The sequence below is a fragment of the Coffea arabica genome, chromosome 8e (genome assembly GCF_036785885.1).
Source record: "Coffea arabica cultivar ET-39 chromosome 8e, Coffea Arabica ET-39 HiFi, whole genome shotgun sequence".
NCBI lineage: Eukaryota > Viridiplantae > Streptophyta > Magnoliopsida > Gentianales > Rubiaceae > Coffea > Coffea arabica.
In genome coordinates this window covers 32,268,216-32,295,171 of record NC_092324.1, presented here as the reverse complement: position 1 = coordinate 32,295,171, position 26,956 = coordinate 32,268,216, and the positions used below count along the sequence as shown (strand labels likewise).

The window sequence follows — 26,956 nt, the reverse complement described above, 5'->3', positions numbered from 1 at the left end:
GCGAATTTTTTCTCGAAAACAATAAAACAGATACAGTTCCATTTTATTTGCATCTGTTCTGTGACCGTCAGTAGGCACAAGCAGATTTGAAATGATTGAGAAAGCAATAAGATTCACAGGGGCAAGGTCATTTAGTTTTGCATCAGCAGGGGCAGCAAATTTCTTTCGAAAATGGATTAGCATTTTAGCATTATCAAAGTGATTATCAGCAGTAGGATGCTCTTCATAAGAGAAGAAATTGGTAATTTTACTTTTGCATCCTGGTTCAATAACAGTATTTAAAATGGCATTCACAGTTTCAGGATCAAAAACTAAGTCTACTCCATTTACCCTGGACATAATTTCAGTGTGATCAGTGTCTTTCCTAAGATTGGCAAAGAATTGATACAGCATTTCAGGGTAATAAACATTAGGCATGGAAATGATATGTGACCATTTCTGGAATTCAAAGAGATTAAGAATTGACTCTAAACCAATCTTGTGAAATTCAGAAAGATTTATGGTTCGTTGAGGAATGAAACCTTTCTGGGTTATCAAGGAATGTTTTTCTTTGGCAGCAGCATCAAAGAATGGGGAGACGGTAGTTGATTGGGAAGGCTGTTGAGATGGAGTTCCTTGTCCGGATTCAGGCTGAGCGGAAGGTCGAAAAGTTTGAGTCTTTACTGCTCCCCTTTTGAAGCGTTTGGATGATCTTATGACCCTAGGAGAATCCACATCTTCATCCCTGAGTGTCTGCTTGCGTCCGGCAGGGGCTTTTCCTCCTCTTAGAATCACCATTGTGTGAAATGTGTGAGATGTATGATGCGAATGATGCACGCAGTGGTATGGGAGTAGTGAATCACACAAGAATTTTGGGTTAAAGAAGCCTTGAAGATGATTGAGCAGAGTGGTTATGAGAAAGTAGGGTTTTGAGGGAAATTTGGAAACTTTCGAAATGTGATGAGATTTGGTAAAAAGATTCGAAAATCGAACTCGCAATGATCAGGAGAAGTTTTTCGTTGAGTCAATTTTGGAATGAGTGCTACAGAAAAGCATGAATTGAGAGTGAAAAGAGATATAGTTTTCCGTCCGAGAGAGAGGAGAAGAAGAAGAGTCTGAAGCAAATGAGGAGGGAAGGTACTTTAAAAAATGTACCGTTGCACTGTCGGACGGCCGAACGAAGTCGTGCGTCCGACAGTTTCGTCCGAACAGGTGCTTTCTGGGAAAATAGCTGAAGAACATTATCGGACGTCCGTTCATCTGCTTTAGAACGTCCGAAAGCTTTGAACAGAAAAAAAAATTTTAAGATGGTTTTTCGATTATCCCTAATTTTGATCTTAGATGAATGAATTGATCCAATGACAAAGCTTTTGTAAAAATATCAGCAATTTGATCTTTAGAGCAAACATAATTCACACAAACTTCACCTTTTTGAACAAGATCGGGAATAAAATGGTGCTTTATATCTATATGTTTTGTCCTAGAATGCTGAATTGGATTTTTGGCCAAATTGATAGCACTAGTATTATCACAGAATATAGGCATGCAGTCATATAACAATCCAAAATCATTCAAAGTATGCTTCATCCATAAAAGTTGAGCACAGCATGCACTAGCGGCAATATATTCCGCTTCGGTTGTAGACAAAGAGATTGCATTTTGATTTTTGCTAAACCAAGAAACTAAGCAATTGCCAAGAAAGTGACAAGTTCCACTAGTACTTTTTCTGTCCACACGACAATCACCAAAATCAGCATCCGAATATCCATATAGATCAAATTCACAAGATCTAGCATACCAAAGACCATAGTCTAGTGTACCTTTCAAATACCTAAAAATCCTTTTAACTGCGTTCAAATGTGATTCTTTTGGACAAGATTGAAATCTAGCACATAAGCAAACAGCAAACATAATATCGGGTCTACTTGCGGTTAAATAGAGTAGGTTTCCAATCATACCTCTATAGTGCTTTTCATCCACATGTTTACCTTTTTCATCTTTGTCAAGTTTTGTAGAAGTGCACATTGGAGTTCCAACTTGCTTTGAGTCCTCCATGCCAAATTTTTTCAGCAACTCCTTGGTGTATTTTGCTTGATTTATAAAAATTCCCTCTAGGGCTTGATGTATTTGAAGTCCAAGGAAGAAATTTAATTCTCCCATCATACTCATTTCAAATTCACTTTGCATAATGGTGAAAAAATCCTTGCATAGATACTCATTAGTAGCACCAAAAATAATATCATCAACATATATTTGCACAATAAGAAGATCATTTAACACTTGCTTAGTAAAAAGAGTGGTGTCCACAATATAATGTTTGGTACCCATTACTTTTTGGGTCCTTCATGGTTAGCATTATGTCTAACAATCCACATGCATCTCATTCCATTCTTCATGTTTTTTTTAACATAGTAGTTGCTACTCATGTGACCAAATTGACAACAAAAATTGCATACAGTTACTGGATCAATCAAACGAACAGGTTTAATAAATCTGACTTGCCTTCTCCTGTAGATATTAAACTCATTTTTACTATAATTCAATCTTGTCTGATGCGTGTTAAGATGAGGTTCAGCGTCATTCTTTTGAAGATGGTTCTGTTTTATATGTTGCAACAATTGACATAAATCATCCATCCTCCTTTTTAGACTGCATTGTTCACTTCTGAGTATGTTACAGAGTTTTGTCCTTTTGTTAAGTTCAGCAAGCACATCAGTTTCAATCCTCTTCAGGTTCTCATTTTCATGCTTAAGACCCTTGTTTTGTCGAAAAAGATTTGCATTATCTTGTAATAGAAAGCTAACTTTCTATTTTAGTTCCTTGTTTCTAACATAAGATTCTTTTAAGTTGTTATGCATTTTTTCTAGAAAAGAATTAACATCTTCATCGGATTCACTATCACTATCAGTTTGAGAGTTGCATTGAGTTACCTTTTCATCTCCAATGGCCATGAAAGCCACTTGAGCAGATTCCTCTTCTTCCTCAACTTCACCTTCTGAGTTGCAATCATTCCAGGTGATCTGGAAATTGTTGAACTTTGGTTTCTGTTCAACCTTGTTCTCCTTCTTTTTCTTCATTGGACACTCATTTGCATAGTGTCCTGGTTGGCCACATTCAAAACACTTGTCAGTTTGCTTTTTGTTGAATTCCAGCTTTCCTTTATTTATGAAACTGTTGTTCTGATTTGGAAAGGAATTGCTATGTCCTCCTTTTCTGAATCTCCTCTTGTTGAGTATTCTTTTGAAACCTCGTGTGATGAGTGCAATGTCACTGTCATCACCTTCCATGTCATTTTCATCAAGTAAGATTGTATCATCTTCTTCTTGTGAGGTCTTCAGAGCTATGCTTCTCTTTGCTCTCGCGTCCTCTTCCTCTTGCACTTTAGTTTTCAACTTCAACTCATAGGAGGTTAGTGAGTTAATGAGAGATTCAATAGGTACAGAATTCAAATCCTTAGCCTCCTCTATTGCAGTCACTTTACTTTCCCATTCATTGCCCAACGCATTGAAAATTTTCCTGTTTTTCTCACCCAAGGTGTACTCTTTGCCCAACACCTCGAGATCTTTGATCAAGTCATTGAATCTGTAATACATTTTGTCAATATCCTCAAGAGATTCTATTATAAATGATTCATACTTTGTGACCAAGATAGACTTTTTCTGTTCTCTCACGTTGTCACTACCCTCATGAATTTCTCTTAGTTTATCCCACATTTCTTTGGCAGATTTACATCCTTTTACTCTAATTGATTCATTTGAGTCTAAGGCACTATAAAGAATATTCATGGCTTTGGCATTCAATGTGAGATTTGTTCTATCTTGAGCATTCAACTCAACTCTTGTTTTTGGCAGAAACAAACCTGTATCTGCATCAAGAATGTTAGCATCATGCGGTCCTTCATTCACAATAAACTATAGCTCAATATCAATGGATTGCAAAAAGATAATCATTCTTTCTTTCCAACTAACATAATTTGAACCATTAAACATGAGAGGCCTAGTGACAGATTGCCCCTCAACAAACATGGCATGATTGGTTGTCACCTTTACTCCAAGCCGATTGAGCTTAGCCTCTAGGAGACCAAACTCTGATACCAATTGTAAGGTCCAAAGACAACCTAAGAGGGGGGTGAATTAGGTTGTCTAAAAACTTAATTGAGTTTATGCACTTTTTCTTTAATAAAAATTTACCTTCTTTTCTAGTAGTAATCAACCAAGTAAATTTAAAGAAGACAACAATGTTGATCAGAAATAAGATAATATATAAGCAATGAGAATTTTATTAAACAAAAAAGATAAGATAGATTATCAAACCGATTGTCTACCAAGTTTTCCTTAAACTTGAAGACCAATTACAAAGAATAGCACCTTCTCTTTGATGAAAAACAATCAACTCAATGTACAATGGAGGGATCACTTCCTCCTTGCCCCAAGCCTCACTTAGTCAAGGTAGGAAGTTTTACTATCACTCAGATAATTCTCAACAAAGCTACACTATTGAAAGTTTCAAACACAAGAGAAGAGTTTACACGAAATTCACACCACTTGGAAAACAAATCTTGCTAGGGAGACTATTTTCTAACTAAAATATCTCTTGAAATCTTGTAAACAAAGTGTGCAAAAGTCTCCCTCAGGTTCAGAATCATTTGTATTTAAAGGGGACCAAAAATGGGTTTCATCAATGCATCTAACGGATAGAAGGTAGATGAAGAGTCAACTAGCCGTTGGGACTGTCGGACGTCCGACAACATAATCATCGTCTGATCCCATCGTCCGAAAATCAGCTAGGTTGTTGTTCGGAAGTCCGATGGGATTTTATCGTCTGACAGCTTCTGCGTCCGAACATAGTCAGTGAGTCATCAACACTTTGTGGAATTTTTAGGACGTCCGATGAGATCGATGTGCGTCCGAAGCATGCGTCCGATCCTTCTGGACGTCCGATGCTTCCTCAGCTTCTGCGTCCGAACATAGTCAGTGAGTCATCAACACTTTGTGGAATTTTTAGGACGTCTGATGAGATCGATGTGCGTCCGAAGCATTCGCCCGATCCTTCTGGACGTCCGATGCTTCCTTACGAGCGTCCGACAGAGTTTCCTTCTTGATATTCTTCATCCTTTCGGACGTCCGACAGATTTCTTTTGGACGTCCGGTATGAGTACCCTGTTTTTGCTTCTTCTTTTGGTTGATTTTCTTTCCTTGATTCCTTTGTACCTGATTCTCTAAAAAGCAAAACTTTTATATTTGGAGAGAATTAGATAAATATTTCAAAGTGCTTTTGTGATCATCAAAATCAAGAATAACACTCTAACTCACTGATTTCGTTCGGACGCGAAGCATTAGAGCACCGGACGTCCGATAAACAATGCGGCACTTTGGACGCAAAGCATTGGAGAAACTAGACGTCCGAAAGAACTGAAGAAGATTTCTCATATTTATCATCTGCTTTCGGACGCAAGCATCAGAGACACCTGACGTCCGAAAGAATTAAAAAAGTTTCCTCAAACTCACTGCCTGCTGTCGGACGCTTGTATCGGATGTACCGGACGTCCGATACTCCCAACGGCTAGTTGACTTTTCAGCTGCCTTCTATCCATTAGAAGCATTAATGGAACACTTTTTGGCCTCATATAAATAGTGCATGATCAACTACTTTCAGATAACTTTTGCACATTGAAACTACAAAAGATCAAGAGTGATTTTAATGAGAAAATACTCTACAAAGAAGATTTGTACTCTTAATTGTGTGAATTTCATGTAAACTTTTCTTGTGTGAAAAAATACTTTAATTGTGTAAATTTGTGAGGGTTATTCGGAGTGATAGTAAAACTTCCTACCTTAACCAAGTGTAACTTAGGATAAGGAGGAAGTGATCCTTCCTTTGTACACAAAGATTGGTTGTATTTGATCAACTTGAAAAAACTTGTTCTATAAAGTCAAGTGGAGTTTGCAAGTGAAATTGGTTTTGCTATTCTTTCCTTATTACTTACTATCTTGTGAATCGTAATTGCTTATCTCTTCTACTCTCAAGCTTTCTTGCTTTCTCACTAATTGATTTATTGAGTGGTCACCTAAAAAAAAGGGTAAATTGCATATTGAGCAAAAAAGTGTCTTACAACTTGATTACTTTTTTAAATAACCTAATTCACCCCCCTCTTAGGTTGTCTTCGATCCCTATATTTTCAATCAACATGCTAGCAGCAAATTTTTCGGACAAATTTAATGTCTTCATTTTTTGAATCCTCGAGTTCCATTTGGCACTCCGTGATTTGTACTTTCATTTCTTTATCTTCTATTATCTATTATTGGTTGTACTTTCTCCTGATTTGTAAAACGTAAAAGAAAAATAAATTTTACTTCTTGTTTGTAGTAAAATTATCTTGGCTCGTATAGGGGAGATGCAAATCAGTCAGTTTGTATTGAAATAGCCGAACTCAACTTTCCTCTCATACGCGCGAGTCCACACTAGTTACCTATCTAACACAGACCCAATAAAAGACTAAGCATTATAAAGTGATAAGAAGTCCCTTTGGTTTTCCAACGTAGGACAAAATCTTTTGAAATACTCCTTTATTTACAACACAAAGTCCTCCCTCTTGTTGGGTTGCAAAATTTATTTTACTTGATGCTTCTTGGAATATCAATCATTTGCACGATTCGCTGGGAGGTCATTTGGTAAATGCTGTGCTATGAGTTACACCCAAACTTGGTCGGAAGGATGCTGCAATTTGGAACTTATCATCAAATGGTCATTTCTCAATTGCCACAGCATATGAACAGGTTAGACAGAAGTGACATTCTTCTATAGTTTCAAGAATTATTTGAAATTCGTTTTTGCCTTTGAAAATGTCATTTCTGGCATGGAGGATTTTTCATAATTTGTTACCCACGGATGACTTGATGCAGGTGAAGGGCTTTTATATGGTTTCTCGTTGTGCATGTTGTAATGACTGTGAATCTGTTTGGCATATGTTCTTTGACGTGAGGTTGTCCAGCAAACTTGGAATAAATATGCAAGAATGGTTGGTCTACAGTCTCACTATTCCATATTTATTTCTTCGACACTAATGATCTGGTGTCTTGCTTCAGCATTCGGAAGTATTGATCATGTTAGGTGCATTATTCTGATTGTTGTGCTATAGTATTTTTTGTTCTTTCTTCAGCATTTGGAAGTATTGATCTTGTCAGATGCGTTATTCCGATTGTTGTCCTATAGTATTTATGGTGTGCGCGCAATGAAGTAAGATTTCAAGGCATGCAGTTCTCTACTTCAAGTGTGCATTATAAAATTGACAGCTTTTTGGTGCTGCTGGGTAAATCATCTTTGGTTAATCAAAGTCAGGTGCTTGGTGATGAGAACTCGTTGTTGTCTACATGGTTTCGAAAGAGAGAATCAGGGATCTCAAAAGGAGGCTGCAAATGCCTATTGAAGAGCCATCCAAGTCCTCGACTAAGCTCTTGGGCTGTTTCGTGGATATCTCCTTTGGTGGATTGTTGGAAATTGAATATGGATCCAAGTGTGAGAAGAGGTATGGCTTCAGGAGGTGGTTTGGTGTGTGGATTTGCAGGTGAATTCTATTTTTCTTTTTATAGCGATATAGACATCAAATTTTTAATTTTATTTAATTCAATTTTAGCTTTATTTTTTATTTATTCTTGTTTTTATTTTATTTCATTCTAGTTGACAAAGTTTGCAAAATGATAGTTAGTGTTTATTTTTATTTTAGTAAAGTAGGTTCATCATTTTTTTTATTTAAAAAAATAATTTTTGCATTAAATTTCTGAAAAACAAAATTCTCAACAAAAATTTATTTTTAATCTTTTCAAATTCAATTTCTTCCAAATAAAATGAAATTTTTTGCAAGGCAATCTCAATTAGGAATTAAAACTTTTTTTACCCTAAATTTGTTTTGAAAAAGAAAAAATAAAAAAAAAAAAGAAAAACAAGATAGGTGGAAGGCATGCATAATAGCTAAGTGTGTTAGGTGAACATTAGACAGGTGTTTTTAATTTTGTTTTGACACCACAACATGTAAGATTAGGTGGCAAGGACACTTGTTGGATTGGGAAATTTTTGAAAGAAAATGGGAAAAACTTGGTGAGAAAGCTGGAAAAGGGTTGCGGGGAGCAAGAACGAAAAAGAGGAAAAAGGCTGCGGGCAGAAAAGCCCAGAAAAAGCTACGAGTAGAGGAGGAAGCAAGAAAGAAAGCAAAAAGAGAGAGAAATAAAAGAGGGTTGCAGGAGCTAGGCAAGGAGGAAAGAGAGAAAGAGGAAAAAGGAAACAAACAAGGGAGAATGAGGAGGAGCATCTGAGGAGAGTGAGAAAGAGAGAGATTGGGGAGATAGAAAGGAAGAACCAGGGAAATTGAAAAATAAAGCAAGAAAGAAAGGAGGAGAGGGGAGCTTCGGGGGAAGGAGAAACAAGCAAGGGAAGAGAGGGAAAAAGGAAAAGAGAAGAGAAAGGAAGGAGGAGGGGAAGTCTGGGATGATCGGAGAGGAAAAACAAGAAGAAAAACGAAAGGAAGAAAGAAAAGATAGAAAAGAGGGAAGAGAGAAAATTTTTCGCAGTTCAGGCTGATTTTCTGTCACTTTTGGTGGCCATTTTCTCCACTGAATCAGCCTCTTCTTGATGTTTTAAGAGATCTGGGGTATCTATGAAGTGAGAGGACAAATTTTCGTTCAGAAATTCTATTTGGAAAACGCCTAAAAATCCTTTGAATTAAACCCTCAACTTACTGGGTCGTCATCACTGGTTTCCACTGGCGCACCTTCGAGGATCCGCCAGATCCATCTGAGTCCTTTTCTTTGGTCATCCCACACTTTGTTTCGTGATTAAGGTAATATTCTCATCCTTTTCCAGTCAGATATTGTTAGATTTAGAACAGAAACGTTGAGATTTTTGCTGCTGTTTTTTTTTTTGTTTTATTTTCTTGTTTGTTCCCTTTCTGCTGTCTTCTTTTCTTCTTCCCCGTGTTCCCACAAGACATTAGTTTAAAATCCCCTCTACATCAGTGGATGTTGATTTCATGTGCTTGAGTGTTTAGATTTTGTATGTGTTTGGACTTGAATCTCGACAGAGCTGTATACATAGTAGACCCATGAACTGAGTTAAGAAAATGCAACAATCATTCGAATCTAATGCGTGGAAATCTCTTTTGCATTTGGATGATTAAGAACACTGTAACATGTTTTGCCTAAATTTTGCTTCCCCGGCACGTAAGAAATTCTAAAGTTTCACTAGTCGGAAGTTATGTTTGATTGTGTTGAATCAGTTGCAAGCGAAAAAAAAGAAGGAAGAAAGTTGCAGAAAGCTTCAGTTGCAGAATGCTTCTTCCAAGCTTTGCATGCAAAACTTCCAAAAATTGCATTTTAACCCCTCTAGTTTTCCCTTATTTCACTATGGCCCAAAAGTATGGAACATAATCAATTTTATCCTTTTGAAATTCAATCATCTCCTTATGGTTTTAACCATGTTTTAAGCAAGTCTCATTTTCTGGGTTTAGAAGATAATTAGAGCTTAATTAGTGTTTAGAACTTTAATTTGCTTTGATTTCAACCCCTAAAGTTTGTAATAATAAAAATTTGGCTCCAAAAATTTTCTAAATTGTTTGTAATTAAGTCTTTGTTTGTTTGATTTCTCAAGTAGAAGTTGCATTTATTTTTTAATTATTCATTATATTCCATTTGAATGCCTTAATTGATAGACTTCATGTTTATTTCCATCTCCTTATGACTTATTTATTAATTAAATTGGTGCCTTGATGATTTTTGGAGTTTTGAATAGGGTAAATCCAAACCCAATTAGCTACTACTTCAAGGGGAGGTATTTTCTTTTAAATCCTATGTGCTCCTATGTGATTTTATGTGTGTAATTGCATGGTTTTTGAATGCTTTTTATTTTATTTCATATATTTATTTAGTCACTTTATTTGTTTTTAATTTTGTATATTTATTTTAATTTAATTTTTTATTATTTGAAAGGCGATTAAATGCCAAATTGTAATAGTTAGGTTATTATTTTATTTCATTTCATTCTTTACCTCTTTAGATTGTAGTTAGGGCCCCCGAATGTAATAGTTAGGTTTTTATTCGCTTTTATATGCTTGTGTCCTTGAACGCTTGTGTGTTTACATGTTTACTCGCTTTCTTAGGGTCGTTGCATCTAGATATCATGCTTATGTGTTATGTGCTCTATGTGATTTATGTGTTTTCTTGCTTTTATTATGTTTTATATGATTTATTTGATTATAATAAATGTATAATGTCATCACACTAGTCCAAGTTGTGGCTCTTTTTTCGCGATTTCTCACTAGTTCAACGCTAGTGAGAACTTATAGACATGGGTTAGTCCAATGGTAGACCCTTCGGGACCGTCCACGCGCTAGATCATGTTTGTGTGACAATCACTACATTTCATGCACATTTTCTATTTTTTTAGGATCTTTACCATTTGCATGATATTTCCCCTATATGTATATTCCTTATCCCTATGTGTGAGACATGACATTAGACTTGCATTTCATTTAAAGAAAGTTAGAAACAGGTTAGTACATTTGCTTGAGTAGGTTAGGGAGTACCCCTCAAATATGGGATATGAACGAGTATGCCTTTCTAATCTTAGTACGCTCGTATTCCCTTTATAAAAGGGAAAATTGAGTCACGAATCTTAGTAGCTCCCATACCCGTTATATTGCATTACTCTCTTTTACGTCACGTATATTTGTATATTATAATTTTTCTATTTTTCCAAGTCTCATTGTTGCATATTCGTGACCTCTTCAAAGAATTACTTTTGGGCATCGCAATTACTGTGATTTGCACCAACTAAAATTCGAAGAGACATATTGACCCTTCCAATAAGCCATTAGGTTTAGGTTTGTATTCATATAAGTAACCTTCAAATATGATAAGTTTTATAGGGTAAACTACGAAAATTTTCCGACTAAATCACGCAACTATCTCTGGCTAAGTTGAAAGGGTGCCTTGGATTTTATCCTTGTCATACCTTTTTTCAACCATGACTCCCAAGCCCATTTCTCTTGATTTTCGAAGATTTAGAGTCATTTAAAAAGGGTTTTTCTCTACTTTTTATTTGAAATACATTTTTGGGTGATTTGGTACACCTTAACTCAATACCAAATAGTGACTCTTATTTTTTTTAAAAACCCTTTTTAGACTTTTATTTTTGGGTCAAAATCGTCGTACTTTTTAAGTCCCATTTAGGCTCATTTTCTTTATTCTCTAAATCAAAAACTCATTTTCACTCAAAATTAATCAAAATTCATTTTTATAAACCCGTAATTTTATTTTTTTCAAAAATAGGGCGCGACCAGGGAATTTGGTGATCTTGATGTTTCATTTAAGAATAATTGAAAAAAAAAGGAACCTAGTTGATGCCAATTATGCCATAAACGAAATCAAATAAGAAATGATTTGCTCCTTTAACCATCCCTCTTTAACGACCTCATTTATCCAATGACCTTCTTAAACTCATCAAGCAAGAAAACGAACAAAATTGAAAATTCAAAGAGAAAACAACTTAGACATAGTAATCCTAGGGGTAAAAAAAGACGCAAAAATAGCTGCTTGATCGTTGGGACAATTAGCTTCATGGCCATCTTTCTTTTGCCTTGTTAAGTGAAAAGAAAATTGAAAGTGAATATCCCAATATTTTCATCTTTTTTTTTACCATCAATTTACTCCAGGTAAATATACAAAATCTATACAAAACTAGCCAAAAAAAAAAGATTTTAAAATGAATTGTGATGTATTCAACAGTGATAATGTATAATTAATTTAAGAATTTTTCTAAAGGGTATCTAATGGACACTTGTGACACATCTAAAATTGAGTTAACCTATTATGTACATGAATATATTACAATTAACGTGTGCCCACCAGATAGACACCTAATTTAAAGAAAATTATTAACATCAAATATTTACTCCCTTTGTTCCACTTGATAGACTTGTTTTCTTATTTCATTTGCCCTAAATTATAGTCCACTTTCAATTGAAGAATGTACTTAATTTGTAACTTCTTTAAAATGTCCTTATTTAATATAGGTTGTTATTGAGTATAACCTAATTTATTTAATATAAAACTAATTAGTCATACTCCATTTAATATGAAGGTATATTAGAAAGATAATAAGTTAGATTTATTCTTTCAACAAAATTAACTAACTTTTCTTAAATTGTGTGAAAAAAAAAATCAAAGTCATCGAAGGCATCTATTATCCAATGGACAGGACAAAGGTCTTTTAAACATTTGGTATAGGTTCAAATTCTATTGGACACAAGTTTTTTTTACATTTTTTTAATTTAAATATTAAATATCAAGCAAAAGAAACCTTTGAATAATTTGAATCTCAGACGCTTAATTACTTTTCTAAGATTAAAAAAAAAAAAAGAAAGTGATCATCCCTTTTTATGCTTGTTCTTGAAGTGAAAAAAAAAAAAAAAAAAACCGGTATTTAAGGGCTAAGCGGTTTTGGATCGCCGCAGCAAAATAGAACATCAGCTTTGTCACAGGAGTCGGGACTATTGATGTGGACACGTTGCTTTCGACATTTACGTAGGATGCGCTGAAAAACGTCCACGTGTCGTCCAAGATGCATCCCAAGAAAATGGCAAACAAAAATTAAAAGCTGGGGCATCACTCCCCACTGCCTTTTATTCAATGCTTAGGTTAGGGTGCGCTTAATTCCTCTGTGGTCCCCACCGCAATTCCTCCTCCTTTCCTTTCCTGTCACGCTCTGGCAATATTGGCCGCCCACCGGAAAAGTCTCTGCGGCAGCTCCATAATCTGATGTTGCCAACCATCTAGTCATATTTTAGTTGTCTTGCTAATATACATGGTATTATTTTTTTGTACATACATGAGTTTTCTTTTTAATTTTTTAGTATAATTTGAATTGACCATTAGTTGTAAAAAAAACTATTTAATTATATCATAATCACGTTTTAAATTACTTTTTTATCTTTTCAATTATTTTTTCATCTAACATATATTATATTACAAAAAAATGTTACAGTAATTATTTTAAAAAAAAATTTCACATAATTTTCTTTTCAAATAACCTCAATCCGTGCTCTTAGCTACTCGAAAAAGTTGGAAGCAATATCGTTAGATTAGGAATATGTGCTTTAGTTTTCTTTTATTTTGTTCACTTTATTCTCTTTTGGATTTTAATAACACAGAACTCAACTTCAATCAGTCTTGATGCATTGTTCTTTACAGGTTTAAATCTTGTCTAAAATCGCAGCAGTAGGGGTAGATAAATAGCATTATATACTCATACCACTCATGCCACTTTTTGGAACTCAATGGATTTTCTTTATGCCACCTTTATTAGCTTTCTTTTAATTCTTTAATCAAATGATTGAAAAGGCAAAAAGCTGAACATTACTTCAGTATGCAAAAACAGACACGCGTTTCAAAATCACAGTTAAAGAAAAAAAAAAGGGCATAAATAAATGAATGAACAAAACAAGAACATCTATAGGGTATATCCAAGTACAATTTGCAACAAGAAATTCTTGTCATTTCAGCAAAATCCTAGTTGTTTCTTGATAAGAGTTTATTTTACGTATTTTTAAGTGCATTTTATTAGTTAATTTTGAGTTGATTATTTAGTTTTATAATTAAAATAAAGAGGTTTTTGGTAAAATTATATATTTTTGGTAAAAGTGGATAATATTGCATTTCTATTGATTTTAATGGTAAAAACTTCATTTTTATGCAGGAATGATGATTCAATCACCAAAGGATGTCAAATGAGGTAAAAAATAGAGATTTGGTGATAAATTCAAGTGGCAACAAGAAGAATGAAGTGAAAAACGTTCAAGTGAGGAAATGCAATACAAGTCAGTTTTGACACTCTTCAATATTTTGACCATATCTGGAGCTACACTTATCGGATTGAGGTGATCTTTATACCATTTTAAAGCTAAGAAAGAGACCTACAATTCGTATGAATACATCGAAATCCATTTCTGCCATCTTCATGGGCAAAACGTTGGAATACAGAAGCTGCATTCTGTGGTCGGAAGTTAAAACAGAGGTTTGAACAGGTGACAGTATTTCGATCATATCTCAGGCTACAATGCTCCGATTTGGATGATTCTTGAAGCATTGGAAAGCTAACTCAAAGGGCTACAACTTTTGTGTTTTGCACAAAAGCTAGTTTGGCCTTTATCATGGAGAAAATCGCAGTTGAAATAAGGCCAGAGTGAAAACGCGAGTAGACAAAACGCGAGTTTATACCGCGTTTTGTGTAGGCGCGTTTTATAGCCGAAATTCTGCAATTTGACTCAGTCAATTCTCTTGTGTGCATACCACTTTCCAGCTATAAGATGCAAGGGAATTCGGTGCACATGCTTCTGCAATAAAAGAGAAGACCAAATGAGTGTGGACAAAAGGAAACATCATATCTTTGACTTCTTTTTACAAAATCTGAGTGGAGGAAATTATGAAGTGAGAGGAATGGAATTTCTACCACCTTTTGTGCAGAAATACAGGGGAGAAGCCAGGAGGACCAGACGTAGCTAGTTTTCCTTCTTGCAACAAGTTTTCTCTCTAGTTAAGAGTTCTTAGAGAAGCATTTAGAGTTTTGACTTGTAATCATATTGTGCAAGAACATAGCAGGAATTGGAGAGCTTCACCTTCAATTGGCTAAGCTTTCTTTTATCTTTCTTATACTTGTACTTTATGATGTTTTGCATTAATAAACTTGTGAATATGAGTGTTTTATCATTCATGAGTAGCTAATTTTCTTTATCTAGGGAGTAGATGAAGCTTATGGCCAAATGATATGAAGTGATTGTTATTCATTCTTGTTATGTCTTGTATTAACTTATCTACTTGTGTATGTTGGATTACTTGTTGTTGCTTGATCACCAATAGCAGGTTTATAGTTATTTTTATTCATTGAGAAATGGTAAAAATAATGGAATGACACAAGTAGAACTTGAGTTGTATATTCATGAGAATAGAAATACGTTCAAGTGGATGAAATCTGCATTTCATGTGTGAATAAGAACAGATTTAGTATTTACCAAGAGATTAGGACAAACTAATCTGTTTTAACCCATTATTATCATGAGAATGTGATTTTGGTATTTCTGGAAATGAATCCTTGGTTAAACAAGAGCAGTAACAAGTGTTGAATTAATTCATTTTAGATCTTTTGTGTCATAAGTGGAATCTACATCCCTAGATCTTAATATTTAGTGAATTCTACTCCCCTTGAGATATTGCATTTATCTATTTAAGAATTTTTGTAGTTGAATTAAAATCTGAAGTTTCTGCTCAAATTAATTGTGAGTCTAAATAATAGAGTAAATTAGTATCTAATAATTGTTTTAAATTGCTCCTCGTGGGATCGACCCGATACACATCTCGTACTACAATTGCGACCTGTATACTTGCAGTCCAACGGGTGTAAATTCGGAATTAAACTTGCATTGATAAAAAAAAATCCCGTCAAGTTTTTGGCGCCGTTGCCGGGGAGCGGCAATATTAGAGCCTAATCATCTTTATTAATTTAGACAGCTTTATTTTTTTAGATTATATTTAATCTTATATTATAATCAGTTTTTTTTTTACCATTGAAGTTGAATAATATCCGTTATTTCTGTTTGTAGTGTATGCACCGGGAGTCTCGAGAAGTCGCACCTTTCGATCCAGAAATTGAGAGGACACTACGTAGACAAAGGAGGCACACACAACAGCAAGAGGAACAAGAGATTTGGCAACCGATAGAGGAAATTTTGATAGAACTACCATTTGAAGAAGAAATGGCTGAAAATGAAGCAAATAGGCGAGTTCTACGAGATTTTGCTCTACCGGGAACACAAGGATCTCAAACGAGCATAGCAAGGCCTACGGTAAATGCTAACAACTTTGAGATTAAACCATCACTTATCCAAATGGTTCAACAGTCTCAATTTGGAGGTAATGCAGTAGAAGATCCTAATACACACTTAGCTACATTCTTGGAAATTTGTGATACAATTAAAATGAATGGAGTTAGTGATGATGCTATAAGGCTAAGATTGTTCCCATTTTCATTGAGAGAAAAGGCCAAACTTTGGCTACACTCTCATGCTCCTAATACTTTCACCGGATGGGATGATTTATCAAGAGCATTCTTAAATAAGTATTTTCCACCAGGAAAGACTGCTAAGCTTAGAATGGATATCACTAGTTTTAGTCAATTGGAGGGAGAATCATTATATGAGGCATGGGAAAGGTTTAGAGATTTGCTTCGGAAATGTCCACATCATGGACTGCCGGAATGGTTAATCATACAAACCTTTTATAATGGTTTATCTTTCTCCACTAAAACTATTATTGATGCAGCCGCAGGTGGAGCTTTAATGGGTAAATCACCCCAAGAGGCTCATAATTTGATAGAAGAAATGGCAGCAAATAACTACCAATGGGCCAATGAGAGAGGTAATACAAGACGTCACGCAGGTATGATAGAAATGGACACTCTCAATATGCTGAGTGCTCAAATGAATAATGTGATGAAGCTATGCTAAGTAGACAAGGTGGAGTTGGCCCTAGTGCATCTAATGCTCATATAGCTTGTTGCTCTTTATGTGGAGGTGAACATGATACTAATGAGTGCGTTGATTCTGAGCAGGTACAATTTGTCAATAATTACAACAGAAATGCTCAAAATAATCCCTACTCGAATACTTACAATCCGGGGTGGAGAAATCATCCAAACTTTGGATGGAAGGACCAAGGCAATCAATCAAAGGCCAGCAAACCCACCAGGGTTCCAATCAAGGCAACCACAAGCCGAAACTAAACCTGGTTGGGAGATTGCGGTGGAAAAACTGGCTAAAGTTACCTCGGACAGATTTGAACGAGTAGAAGGGAGATTGGATCAACTCACTACCATGTACAGAAATGTAGAGGTTCAAATTGGCCAAATTGCTAGTTCCTTGAATAATCGAAATCAAGGGGAATTACCTAGCAAAACTGAGGTCAATCCTAAAGAACATGTTAAGGCCATTACTCTTCGTAGTGGTAAACAATTGGAAGATCCTCCAGTGAGCGGAGGTAAGAAGGATGAGAGTGAAGAAAATGCTGAAAAACAGAGGAACCAAGAGGCAACTATGGAGGGAAATAGTCGGCAGAATCCAAGAGAAACACAGCCATCATCTTCCACTAACATTCCAATACCTCCTGCGGTTCCATTTCCTCAAAGATTAAAACAGAATAAGTTTGATAAAGATTTTGAAAAATTTGTTAAAATGTTCAAACAATTGCACATTAACATTCCTTTTGCTGATGCTATATTGCAGATTCCATCTTATGCGAAATTTCTCAAAGAAATCATGACACGAAAGAGGAAGTTGGAAGACTGCGAGACAATAGCATTAACGGAGGAGTGTAGTGCAATTATACAAAATAAACTACCACCGAAATTGAAGGATCCAGGAAGTTTCTCTATACCTTGCACCATAGGTAGTATTAATTTTTCTAAAGCATTATGTGATCTTGGTGCTAGTGTATCATTGATTCCTTTAACGGTGGCTAGACAACTAGGTTTGCATGAACTTAAACGAACTAATATTACCTTGCAGTTAGCGGACAGGTCTATTAGACATCCATTAGGAGTGTTGGAAAATGTATTGATAAAAGTTCAAAAATTTATCATTCCAGTGGATTTTGTGGTGTTAGATATGGAAGAGGATGTATCTATGCCAATTATTCTTGGTAGACCGTTTTTAGCTACTGCAGGTACTATTATTGATGTTAAAAATGGCAAACTCAAGTTTCAAATAGGTGAAGAAGAGGTAGAGTTTAATTTGCATGAAATGGAAAAATACCCTTCTTTTACCGATCATGCATATTCTATCGGCACAATTGAAAAACTAACTCAAGAGCTGAGCCAAGTCAATTTTGACTTCGATCCTCTTGAGTATTGTTTAATGAGTTCAGGTATGCAAGATGGAGATTCTGAAGAAATTGAAGAATTGGTCAAGTATTTGAATTTTCAAGCACCTTATAAACGGGGTAATGTATACGAGAGTCTTGGCCAAGGAAAAGGGTTTTCACAACCTTCAGAAATTGAACCTCCAAGGTTAGAGCTTAAGCCACTTCCAACTCATCTAAGGTATGAATTTCTTGGAGAGAATAGCACTTTACCTGTAATTGTTAGTGCTGACCTTGATGATGAGCAGTGTACTAAATTGCTAAGAGTTCTAAGGAGGCGTAAGAAGGCAATTGGATGGACAATTTCAGACATTAAAGGTATAAGTCCTTCTATATGCATGCATCGAATTTTATTGGAGAATGATTGCAAACCAGTGGTGGAAACACAAAGAAGACTCAATCCAAATATGAAAGAGGTGGTAAGAAATGAAATTCTTAAGTGGCTTGACGCAGGTATAGTTTTTCCTATCTCAGATAGTGTTTGGATTAGTCCAATTCATGTGGTACCAAAGAAAGGTGGAATGACTACAATCATGGGTAAAAATGATGAATTAATTCCATCTAGACTTGTGGTAGGGTGGAGAGTGTGTATTGATTATCGTAAGTTAAATACGGTAACAAGAAAAGATCATTTTCCCTTACCATTTCTTGATCAATTATTGGAGCGAATAGCTGGATATGAATTTTACTGTTTTCTTGATGGTTTTTCAGGATATAACCAAATAGCTATAGCTCCAGAGGATCAAGAAAAGACCACATTTACATGTCCTTATGGCACTTTTGCCTTTAGAAGAATGCCATTTGGTTTATGCAATGCTCCTGCAACTTTTCAACGATGCATGATGGCTATTTTTTCGGATTATATTGAAAAAATTATGGAGATATTTATGGATGATTTTTCTGTGTATGGTTCATCTTTTGACCATTGTCTTCATAATTTGGAATTGATTTTGCAGAGATGCGAGGAAACAAATCTTGTACTGAATTGGGAGAAATGCCATTTTATGGTAAAAGAAGGAATTGTCTTAGGACACAAGATTTCCTCCAAGGGAATTGAGGTGGATCAAGCCAAAATAGAAGTCATCGAAAAATTGCCACCCCCAAGCAATGTCAAGGGGATAAGAAGTTTTTTAGGACATGCTGGTTTTTATAGACGTTTTATTAAAGATTTTTCTAGAATAGTAAAACCATTATGTGATTTATTATGTAAAGATACCCCTTTTCAATTTGATGACAATTGTTTGGTTGCATTTGAAAGGTTGAAGAAGGAATTGATTTCAGCCCCAATTATAACTTCGCCCGATTGGTCACTACCATTTGAATTGATGTGTGATGCAAGTGATTATGCGGTTGGAGCAGTTTTGGGACAAAAGAAAGAAGGACGGTTGCACGTCATTTACTATGCTAGCAAGTTGCTAAACGAGGCACAACTCAATTACGCAACTACAGAAAAAGAGCTATTGGCAGTGATATTTGCTTTGGATAAATTTAGATCTTATTTAGTAGGATCTAAAGTTATTATATATACGGACCATGCGGCTCTTAAATATTTGTTACGTAAAAAAGATGCAAAACCAAGACTAATTCGGTGGATTCTTTTATTGCAGGAATTTGATGTGGAGATAAAAGACAAAAAGGGATCGGAGAATTTAGTTGCAGATCATCTATCACGTTTGGAATATATCCCAGTCAAAGATCAAGTTCCGATCCAAGAGAATTTTCCGGATGAGTTTGTCCTAGCACTTAGCAACTCTCCATGGTATGCAGATTTCGCTAATTATTTGGTAAGTGGGGAAATTCAAAAAGGGCTTAATTATCATCAAAGGAAGAAATTTTTGCATGATGTGAAGAGTTACTTTTGGGAGGAACCATTGCTGTACAAACATTGTGCCGATGGTATGGTACGAAGATGTATTCCAGAAAATGAGGTACGTAATATTTTATATCATTGTCATAATCTTGAAACAGGTGGTCATTTTAGCACTTCAAAGACTGCAGCAAAGGTATGGCAATCAGGGTTTTATTGGCCAACCATGTATCGAGACGTTCGGGAATATGTTAAAAATTGTGATGCATGCCAAAGAACTGGAAATATATCTCGAAAGAATGAAATGCCCCTAACTACCTTTTTAGAAGTTGAATTATTTGATATATGGGGTATAGACTTTATGGGACCATTTCCAAGTTCTTTTAATAATAAGTACATCTTAGTAGCAGTGGATTATGTTTCTAAATGGGTAGAAGCAGTCGCTTCACCCACTAATGACTCTAAGGTTGTACTTAGGTTTCTTAAAAAGAACATTTTTTGCAGGTTTGGTATACCTAAGGCCATAATAAGTGATGAAGGAAAACATTTTTGTAACAAACAACTGGATTCCTTATTGTTTAAATATGGCTGTAGGCACAAGACATCACTCCCGTACCATCCTCAAGCCAATGGACAAGCGGAGCTAGCTAATCGTGAGATAAAGCTCATTTTGGAAAAAACTGTGAATAAATCACGCAAGGATTGGGCTACAAAGCTAGATGACACACTATGGGCTTACCGAACGGCATTTAAGACTCCTTTAGGGATGTCGCCGTATCGTTTAGTCTATGGAAAAGCTTGTCACTTACCTGTAGAGATTGAACATAAAGCTTATTGGGCTATTAAAGCAATTAATATAGATTTTAATCTTGCAGGTGGAAGGAGATTACTTGAGCTGAGTGAATTGGAGGAACACCGGTTACATGCATATGAAAATGCCAAAATTTACAAAGAAAAGATCAAATATTGGCATGACAAGCACATTATTCCTAAACAATTTCAGGTAGGGCAAAAAGTGCTTTTATTCAATTCACGCCTGAGGTTATTTCCAGGAAAATTAAAGTCAAGGTGGTCTGGACCTTTTGAAGTCACTCAAGTATTTCCCTATGGAGCGGTTGAATTGGCAAATTCAAGAAATGAAAGGTTTAAGGTCAATGGACAACGAGTGAAACCCTACTTGGCAGGTGAAATCGTACCCAAAGGACTCATATGTCTTTTGGGCGACTCTTCTTCAAATTAAGAAACTGAATGTGTGAGTCGAGCCAACGACTATAAATAAAAGCGCTAATTGGGAGGCAACCCAATGTTTATGTTATATGTGTTAAATTGGTGTGATTTTGTGGTTTGAATAAGTGTTTTAGTTAATTTGTTGTTTTTGTGTGATAGGGTTGGCAAATGGAAGCAAGAATGACCATTTGAGGTGAAAAGGGCAAACTTTGATCAAGCAACTCAACCCCTCGATTTGCATTAAAGGTGTTTTTGATTCATTATAAAGGGGTAAAATGCATGTTTTTAATGTTTTACATTTGTTCCAGTCATTAAAATTGGCAAACAAATGATCTATGGTGCATTTTGAGTCATTGGGGTACCTTTTGTAATTTTTCAAAAGTTGAAATTCTGCTAAAAATCGAAGCAGAAAACGCGTTTTCAAAGAAAACGCGACTACAAGTCGCGTTTCTCAGAATCGCGTTTTCAATTCTGCAACTGCAGAAAAGAAAACGCGCCTTCAAAACGCGACCCAAAGTCGCGTTTTAATGGAAATCGCGTTTTCAAGCCTGGATCAAGACTCAAAAACGCGACTTATGAAACGCGACTCTAAGTCGCGTTTTCAAACACAGTCGCGTTTTAAGTGCTGCAAGATTTGGGAAGAAAACGCGATTTTAGAAACGCGAGTTGAAGGCGCGTTTTGAGTCGCGTTTTGTGTGTCTGAATATAGCCTTCAGAAACGCGATTTCAGCTTCATTTTTTCCCTCTCTTTTTAATTTTTCAGGCGCGTTTTTCTTCCTCTCTTCTACCCACCTCACAAATCTTCATTTTTACTCCATAATCTTGCTAGAAATCATCACCCCAACACCTTTTGAGCTTCATACAACCTTTTTAACCGATTAAAATTCAAGAAAAACACTTAAAATCAGGTTTTTGAAGCATTGAAGGTTAGGGTTCTTAAACTCCAATTTCTTCAATTGGAGGTCAATTGGAGGTTGTTTCATAGGGCTTTTTGCATTTTTAGCATCACCAAACATCCTTCTACGTGATTGAGGTAAGTTTCTTCATCAAATCTTTTGATTTTAGAAGTTCATATTTTTTATCCTGAGCTATCTGACATCTTTTAATTTCGAAAATTTGATGAGGTTCATGGCTATTTTTGATTTTATTCATGATTATTATGATTGTTTAAGCATGTTTAAATGTTTAAATGTAGCAATTTATTGGTTTTCAAGTACTTTCAAATTCACAATTGCTATATTTAGATGAAATTGGAAAAAGGAACTAGGATGTTTTTGAGCCATTGGTGATGTTAAATTATGGTTAAAAAGGGTTAGTTGATGATGTTTAAGCATGTGCATTGTGTATAGTGAGTAATTTGGTTGATTTGGTGAGTTAGTTAGTTTAATTTTTGCCTAAACATGATTATAGCTAAAAGCATATTATTATTGTTAATTCTAAATAGTTATAATCATAATTGCTCCTATTTTCACTAATTGAATTATAATTGATACATATCTTGTGTAATTTGGTGATTTTGGGCAACTTTAGGCAGAAAATATGTCTTGTACGATCATTGAATGATTAGAACTTAAGCAATTGTATTTGAGGTTATTTGGATTAATGCTGAACTTTTGTTGCCAAAAAAATGAGTTGTAGTACATGTGAATAATTGAAATATTTTTTAGGTACTATGCCAAGAGGAAGAAGAGCGGTACTTTCATCCTCTAGTAGTGAGGAGAGGGAGGTTAATGAAGAGATGGAGGTGACTGAAGAGGAGAATTCACCTTCTCCTCCACCAATTAACCGTCGACCTGGTGAGGGCACCTCCCGTGGAGCGGGAAGATCGGTATTTGACAGTGCTAGGTTCAACACTCGCAGGAATCAGGAGTGGCATGAGGCGCGTGCTAATTTGGAGTTTTTATTTGAGATGCACGTCAGTCCACCAGTTGAGATGATGTACAACATCTCAGAAGCTTTTGCTCAGCTAGGATGGGCTCCGATTCTCACCCTTCCAAACCATTACTACCCAGACCTGGTGCGCGAGTTTTACGCCAACATTGAAAGTAAGGCGCGCCATAGTGGAGAAATAATTGAGTCCTGGGTGCGTGGAAGACGAATCACCTTGTCACGGCAAGATTTGGCTGCTATTTTGGGGTGTATGGATGACGGACGTCCAGTAGACTTGAAGAAGGAGTTTGTTCCCCCGAATAGGAGGTGGGATCCATCATTGGCCATGGCTAGGTTTGGTCTCGAGTACCAACCTTTTCGCTCTACCAGAAAGGAGACTATATTGGCAAATGTATTCGAACCTCGTCATCGGCTTATCATTTACATGATGGCTCACAATGTCATCCCAAAGAAGACGGGGCACACGGAGGTTCGCAAGAGCGATATTTACTTCCTTGATTACATGTTCCACAACCGAACTTCCCCGTATGCTCGAATTTCATTGCCGAACATCATCATCAGCCACATTAGGTCTACGGCGAGGCGTAAGACAACTTCTTTCAAACTTTCATTTCCTCGTCTACTGACTTTAATCTTCCCCCGTTTTGAAGTTCCCTTGGAAGGCATGCGGCGGGAGTATGTTCCACCACGTGCTGAGATGACTATCACTACTCTTCGCCGCCTTGGTATTGGCACGGGAGACATTCCACGCCCTGTTCAGGAGCGGAGACAAAAGGCTAGACATGGTCGCGATGGAGCTGGACCATCTACTGCAGCACCACCTCCTCCTCCGCCACAGACCAACTGGCAGCGGCTTTTCGGTCGCTTGGACGACATCGACCATCATTTAGCCAGAATGGATACTCGCCTGGACCGAATTGAAGATCATTTAGGCACACGCCCACCTCCCATCGATGATGATGAAGATGACGATGAAGAGGATGATTGAGGCTGCCCTTTGGCTGGCTTTTCTTTTGTTTGCTTGTTATTTTTATCTTTTGTTTGAAAAATGTTAACTTACATTCCTTATTTTGAATATTGGAACTTGTGGCAGTAACTAGTAGATCGTTGACTGTGGATGGTTGAGCGGTCGATGACTCATGATTCAAGGCTTCACTGGACTGCAGTCATCTCACTTGGGGAGTCACTTGTTCCTTTCTTTTGTTTCTTTTCTTTTCTTTCCCTACACATTGAGGACAATGTGTATTCTAAGTGTGGGGGAAGAAATGTGTGGTACTTGTCATTTTAGTTGTGTTTGATATAATTCTTGTGCTTAAATGGTGTTTCTTGTGGTTGCTGGCAGGGAGATTTAGTCCACTTTTAAGGGGAGACTCTGTCAAAATTTTTCCAAAACCTTATACATATATATGTTATTAACTATAATAAATAAATAAAATTTTGTCACTTATCCTTTTGAAATAAATATATGCGGTTTTGATACTTCTTTTCTCATGAAATTTGGAAATGATTTTTATGTGATTATAATTTTTACATCTATAGGAAAGTATATCTAGTAAAGTGGAGAAAATTATGCCTACATTTTGTATATTTGATGAAAATTCTTCTTTTTATCTAATTTTATAAGATAAGAAATTAATATGGTTAATAAGTGTCATACTCTTCTCATGATTACTCTTAGAGGGAATTTTATTATATAAAAAAAAAAAAAAAAAAATTGGTTATTCTACTCCAATGATTCTCGTACCGAGTAACCGGGGGTTGGCATCTACAAATGTCGACATTCGCGTAAAAAGGTACTTGAATTAAGAGTATGCAAAGCAACTTGAGTATGTGAAATGTTGAGTAACCGGGGATCTGCATCTAAAAATGTTGATCTTCGCGTCAAAAGGCATTTTTCACAACTTAAGCAATATTTAACCCTTAAAATATCAAAAAAAAAAAAAATATATAAATAAAAAAAAAGAAAAAAAAAAAAGAAGTAAATTAAATCCCTCTTTAAGAAAAATAAGAAGTTGATCATGAGATTAGTTAGCATCTTTATTGACTATAGGAGTTGCTTGCTTGCGAAATTAGATAAAAATAAGAAGTTGAGTTGAATTGGTAAAATTATGGTATACTTGGCTCTTCTTTGCTTGATATTATGAGTACTTGAACTTAATGGAAAGATCACATAAGGGTTATTTACCTTGATTCAAGGAAATGGAGTTGAAATACTACATATGTTTATTTTCAATTTTTGGATCATTGATGGTTGGAATTTTATATTGCTTGAGGACAAGCAATGATTCAAGTGTGGGGGTATTTGATAAGAGTTTATTTTACGTATTTTTAAGTGCATTTTATTAGTTAATTTTGAGTTGATTATTTAGTTTTATAATTAAAATAAAGAGGTTTTTGGTAAAATTATATATTTTTGGTAAAAGTGGATAATATTGCATTTCTATTGATTTTAATGGTAAAAACTTCATTTTTATGCAGGAATGATGATTCAATCACCAAAGGATGTCAAATGAGGTAAAAAATAGAGATTTGGTGATAAATTCAAGTGGCAACAAGAAGAATGAAGTGAAAAACGTTCAAGTGAGGAAATGCAATACAAGTCAGTTTTGACACTCTTCAGTATTTTGACCATATCTGGAGCTACACTTATCGGATTGAGGTGATCTTTATACCATTTTAAAGCTAAGAAAGAGACCTACAATTCGTATGAATACATCGAAATCCATTTCTGCCATCTTCATGGGCAAAACGTTGGAATACAGAAGCTGCATTCTGTGGTCGGAAGTTAAAACAGAGGTTTGAACAGGTGACAGTATTTCGATCATATCTCAGGCTACAATGCTCCGATTTGGATGATTCTTGAAGCATTGGAAAGCTAACTCAAAGGGCTACAACTTTTGTGTTTTGCACAAAAGCTAGTTTGGCCTTTATCATGGAGAAAATCGCAGTTGAAATAAGGCCAGAGTGAAAACGCGAGTAGACAAAACGCGAGTTTATACCGCGTTTTGTGTAGGCGCGTTTTATAGCCGAAATTCTGCAATTTGACTCAGTCAATTCTCTTGTGTGCATACCACTTTCCAGCTATAAGATGCAAGGGAATTCGGTGCACATGCTTCTGCAATAAAAGAGAAGACCAAATGAGTGTGGACAAAAGGAAACATCATATCTTTGACTTCTTTTTACAAAATCTGAGTGGAGGAAATTATGAAGTGAGAGGAATGGAATTTCTACCACCTTTTGTGCAGAAATACAGGGGAGAAGCCAGGAGGACCAGACGTAGCTAGTTTTCCTTCTTGCAACAAGTTTTCTCTCTAGTTAAGAGTTCTTAGAGAAGCATTTAGAGTTTTGACTTGTAATCATATTGTGCAAGAACATAGCAGGAATTGGAGAGCTTCACCTTCAATTGGCTAAGCTTTCTTTTATCTTTCTTATACTTGTACTTTATGATGTTTTGCATTAATAAACTTGTGAATATGAGTGTTTTATCATTCATGAGTAGCTAATTTTCTTTATCTAGGGAGTAGATGAAGCTTATGGCCAAATGATATGAAGTGATTGTTATTCATTCTTGTTATGTCTTGTATTAACTTATCTACTTGTGTATGTTGGATTACTTGTTGTTGCTTGATCACCAATAGCAGGTTTATAGTTATTTTTATTCATTGAGAAATGGTAAAAATAATGGAATGACACAAGAAGAACTTGAGTTGTATATTCACTTTGATTTCCATCCTCAGCTGATCTTACTGTTTGCTCATCATGATCTGATACCTGAGCATGATCTGATACCTCATGTTTTGGTCTCTCAACAATCTCTTCCGTTTCTTTGCCAAAATTCTCATTCTTCTTGAATCCATCTCCAAAGCAAGAAGCTTTGCTGGACATGGGAGTTGCAAGAAAAGTTGGCTTGACATCACCAGCCATAATCACTACAATTTTCTCTTCAAAATCAGGCATAGCTTTTCCTGCTGCAGCATTTTCAGCTTTCCCATCATCACCACCTTCTTCTGAATCCCTTTCACCACTGTTTTCTTGATTGTTTATGCTGCTTGACAGTCTCCAGTAAGAACATGCCAAGAGCAGAAGGGCAAAAGCAATT

The 26,956-nt window shown here is 35.8% G+C and overlaps 1 protein-coding gene and 1 non-coding gene across 2 annotated transcripts; one reads left to right on the top strand and one right to left on the bottom strand.

Annotated features, from left to right (window-relative positions):
- Positions 1-7,349: 7,349 nt before the first annotated feature.
- On the top strand, positions 7,350-20,980 carry LOC140012732 (uncharacterized). Its single transcript, XM_072061022.1, has 3 exons — positions 7,350-7,504; positions 16,630-19,861; positions 20,342-20,980. Exons 1-3 carry the CDS (start codon positions 7,350-7,352, stop codon positions 20,978-20,980), a joined length of 4,026 nt encoding a protein of 1,341 aa, XP_071917123.1.
- Positions 16,163-16,269, bottom strand: LOC113705158 (small nucleolar RNA R71). Its single transcript, XR_003451805.1, has one exon. It is a non-coding gene; the product is annotated as a small nucleolar RNA R71 (small nucleolar RNA).
- Positions 20,981-26,956: the final 5,976 nt, after the last annotated feature.

What these genes read in the sequence shown, in the direction of transcription:
- LOC140012732 (XM_072061022.1), top strand. Translation starts at nt 7,350, where the DNA reads ATGGTTTCGAAAGAGAGAATCAGGGATCTCAAAAGGAGGCTGCAAATG. An exon ending in GGATCCAAGTGTGAGAAGAG is followed by an intron (nt 7,505 to 16,629) that starts GTATGGCTTCAG and finishes GATTCTGAGCAG; the next exon opens with GTACAATTTGTCAATAATTA. An exon ending in GATGTATTCCAGAAAATGAG is followed by an intron (nt 19,862 to 20,341) that starts GTACGTAATATT and finishes TGTAGGCACAAG; the next exon opens with ACATCACTCCCGTACCATCC.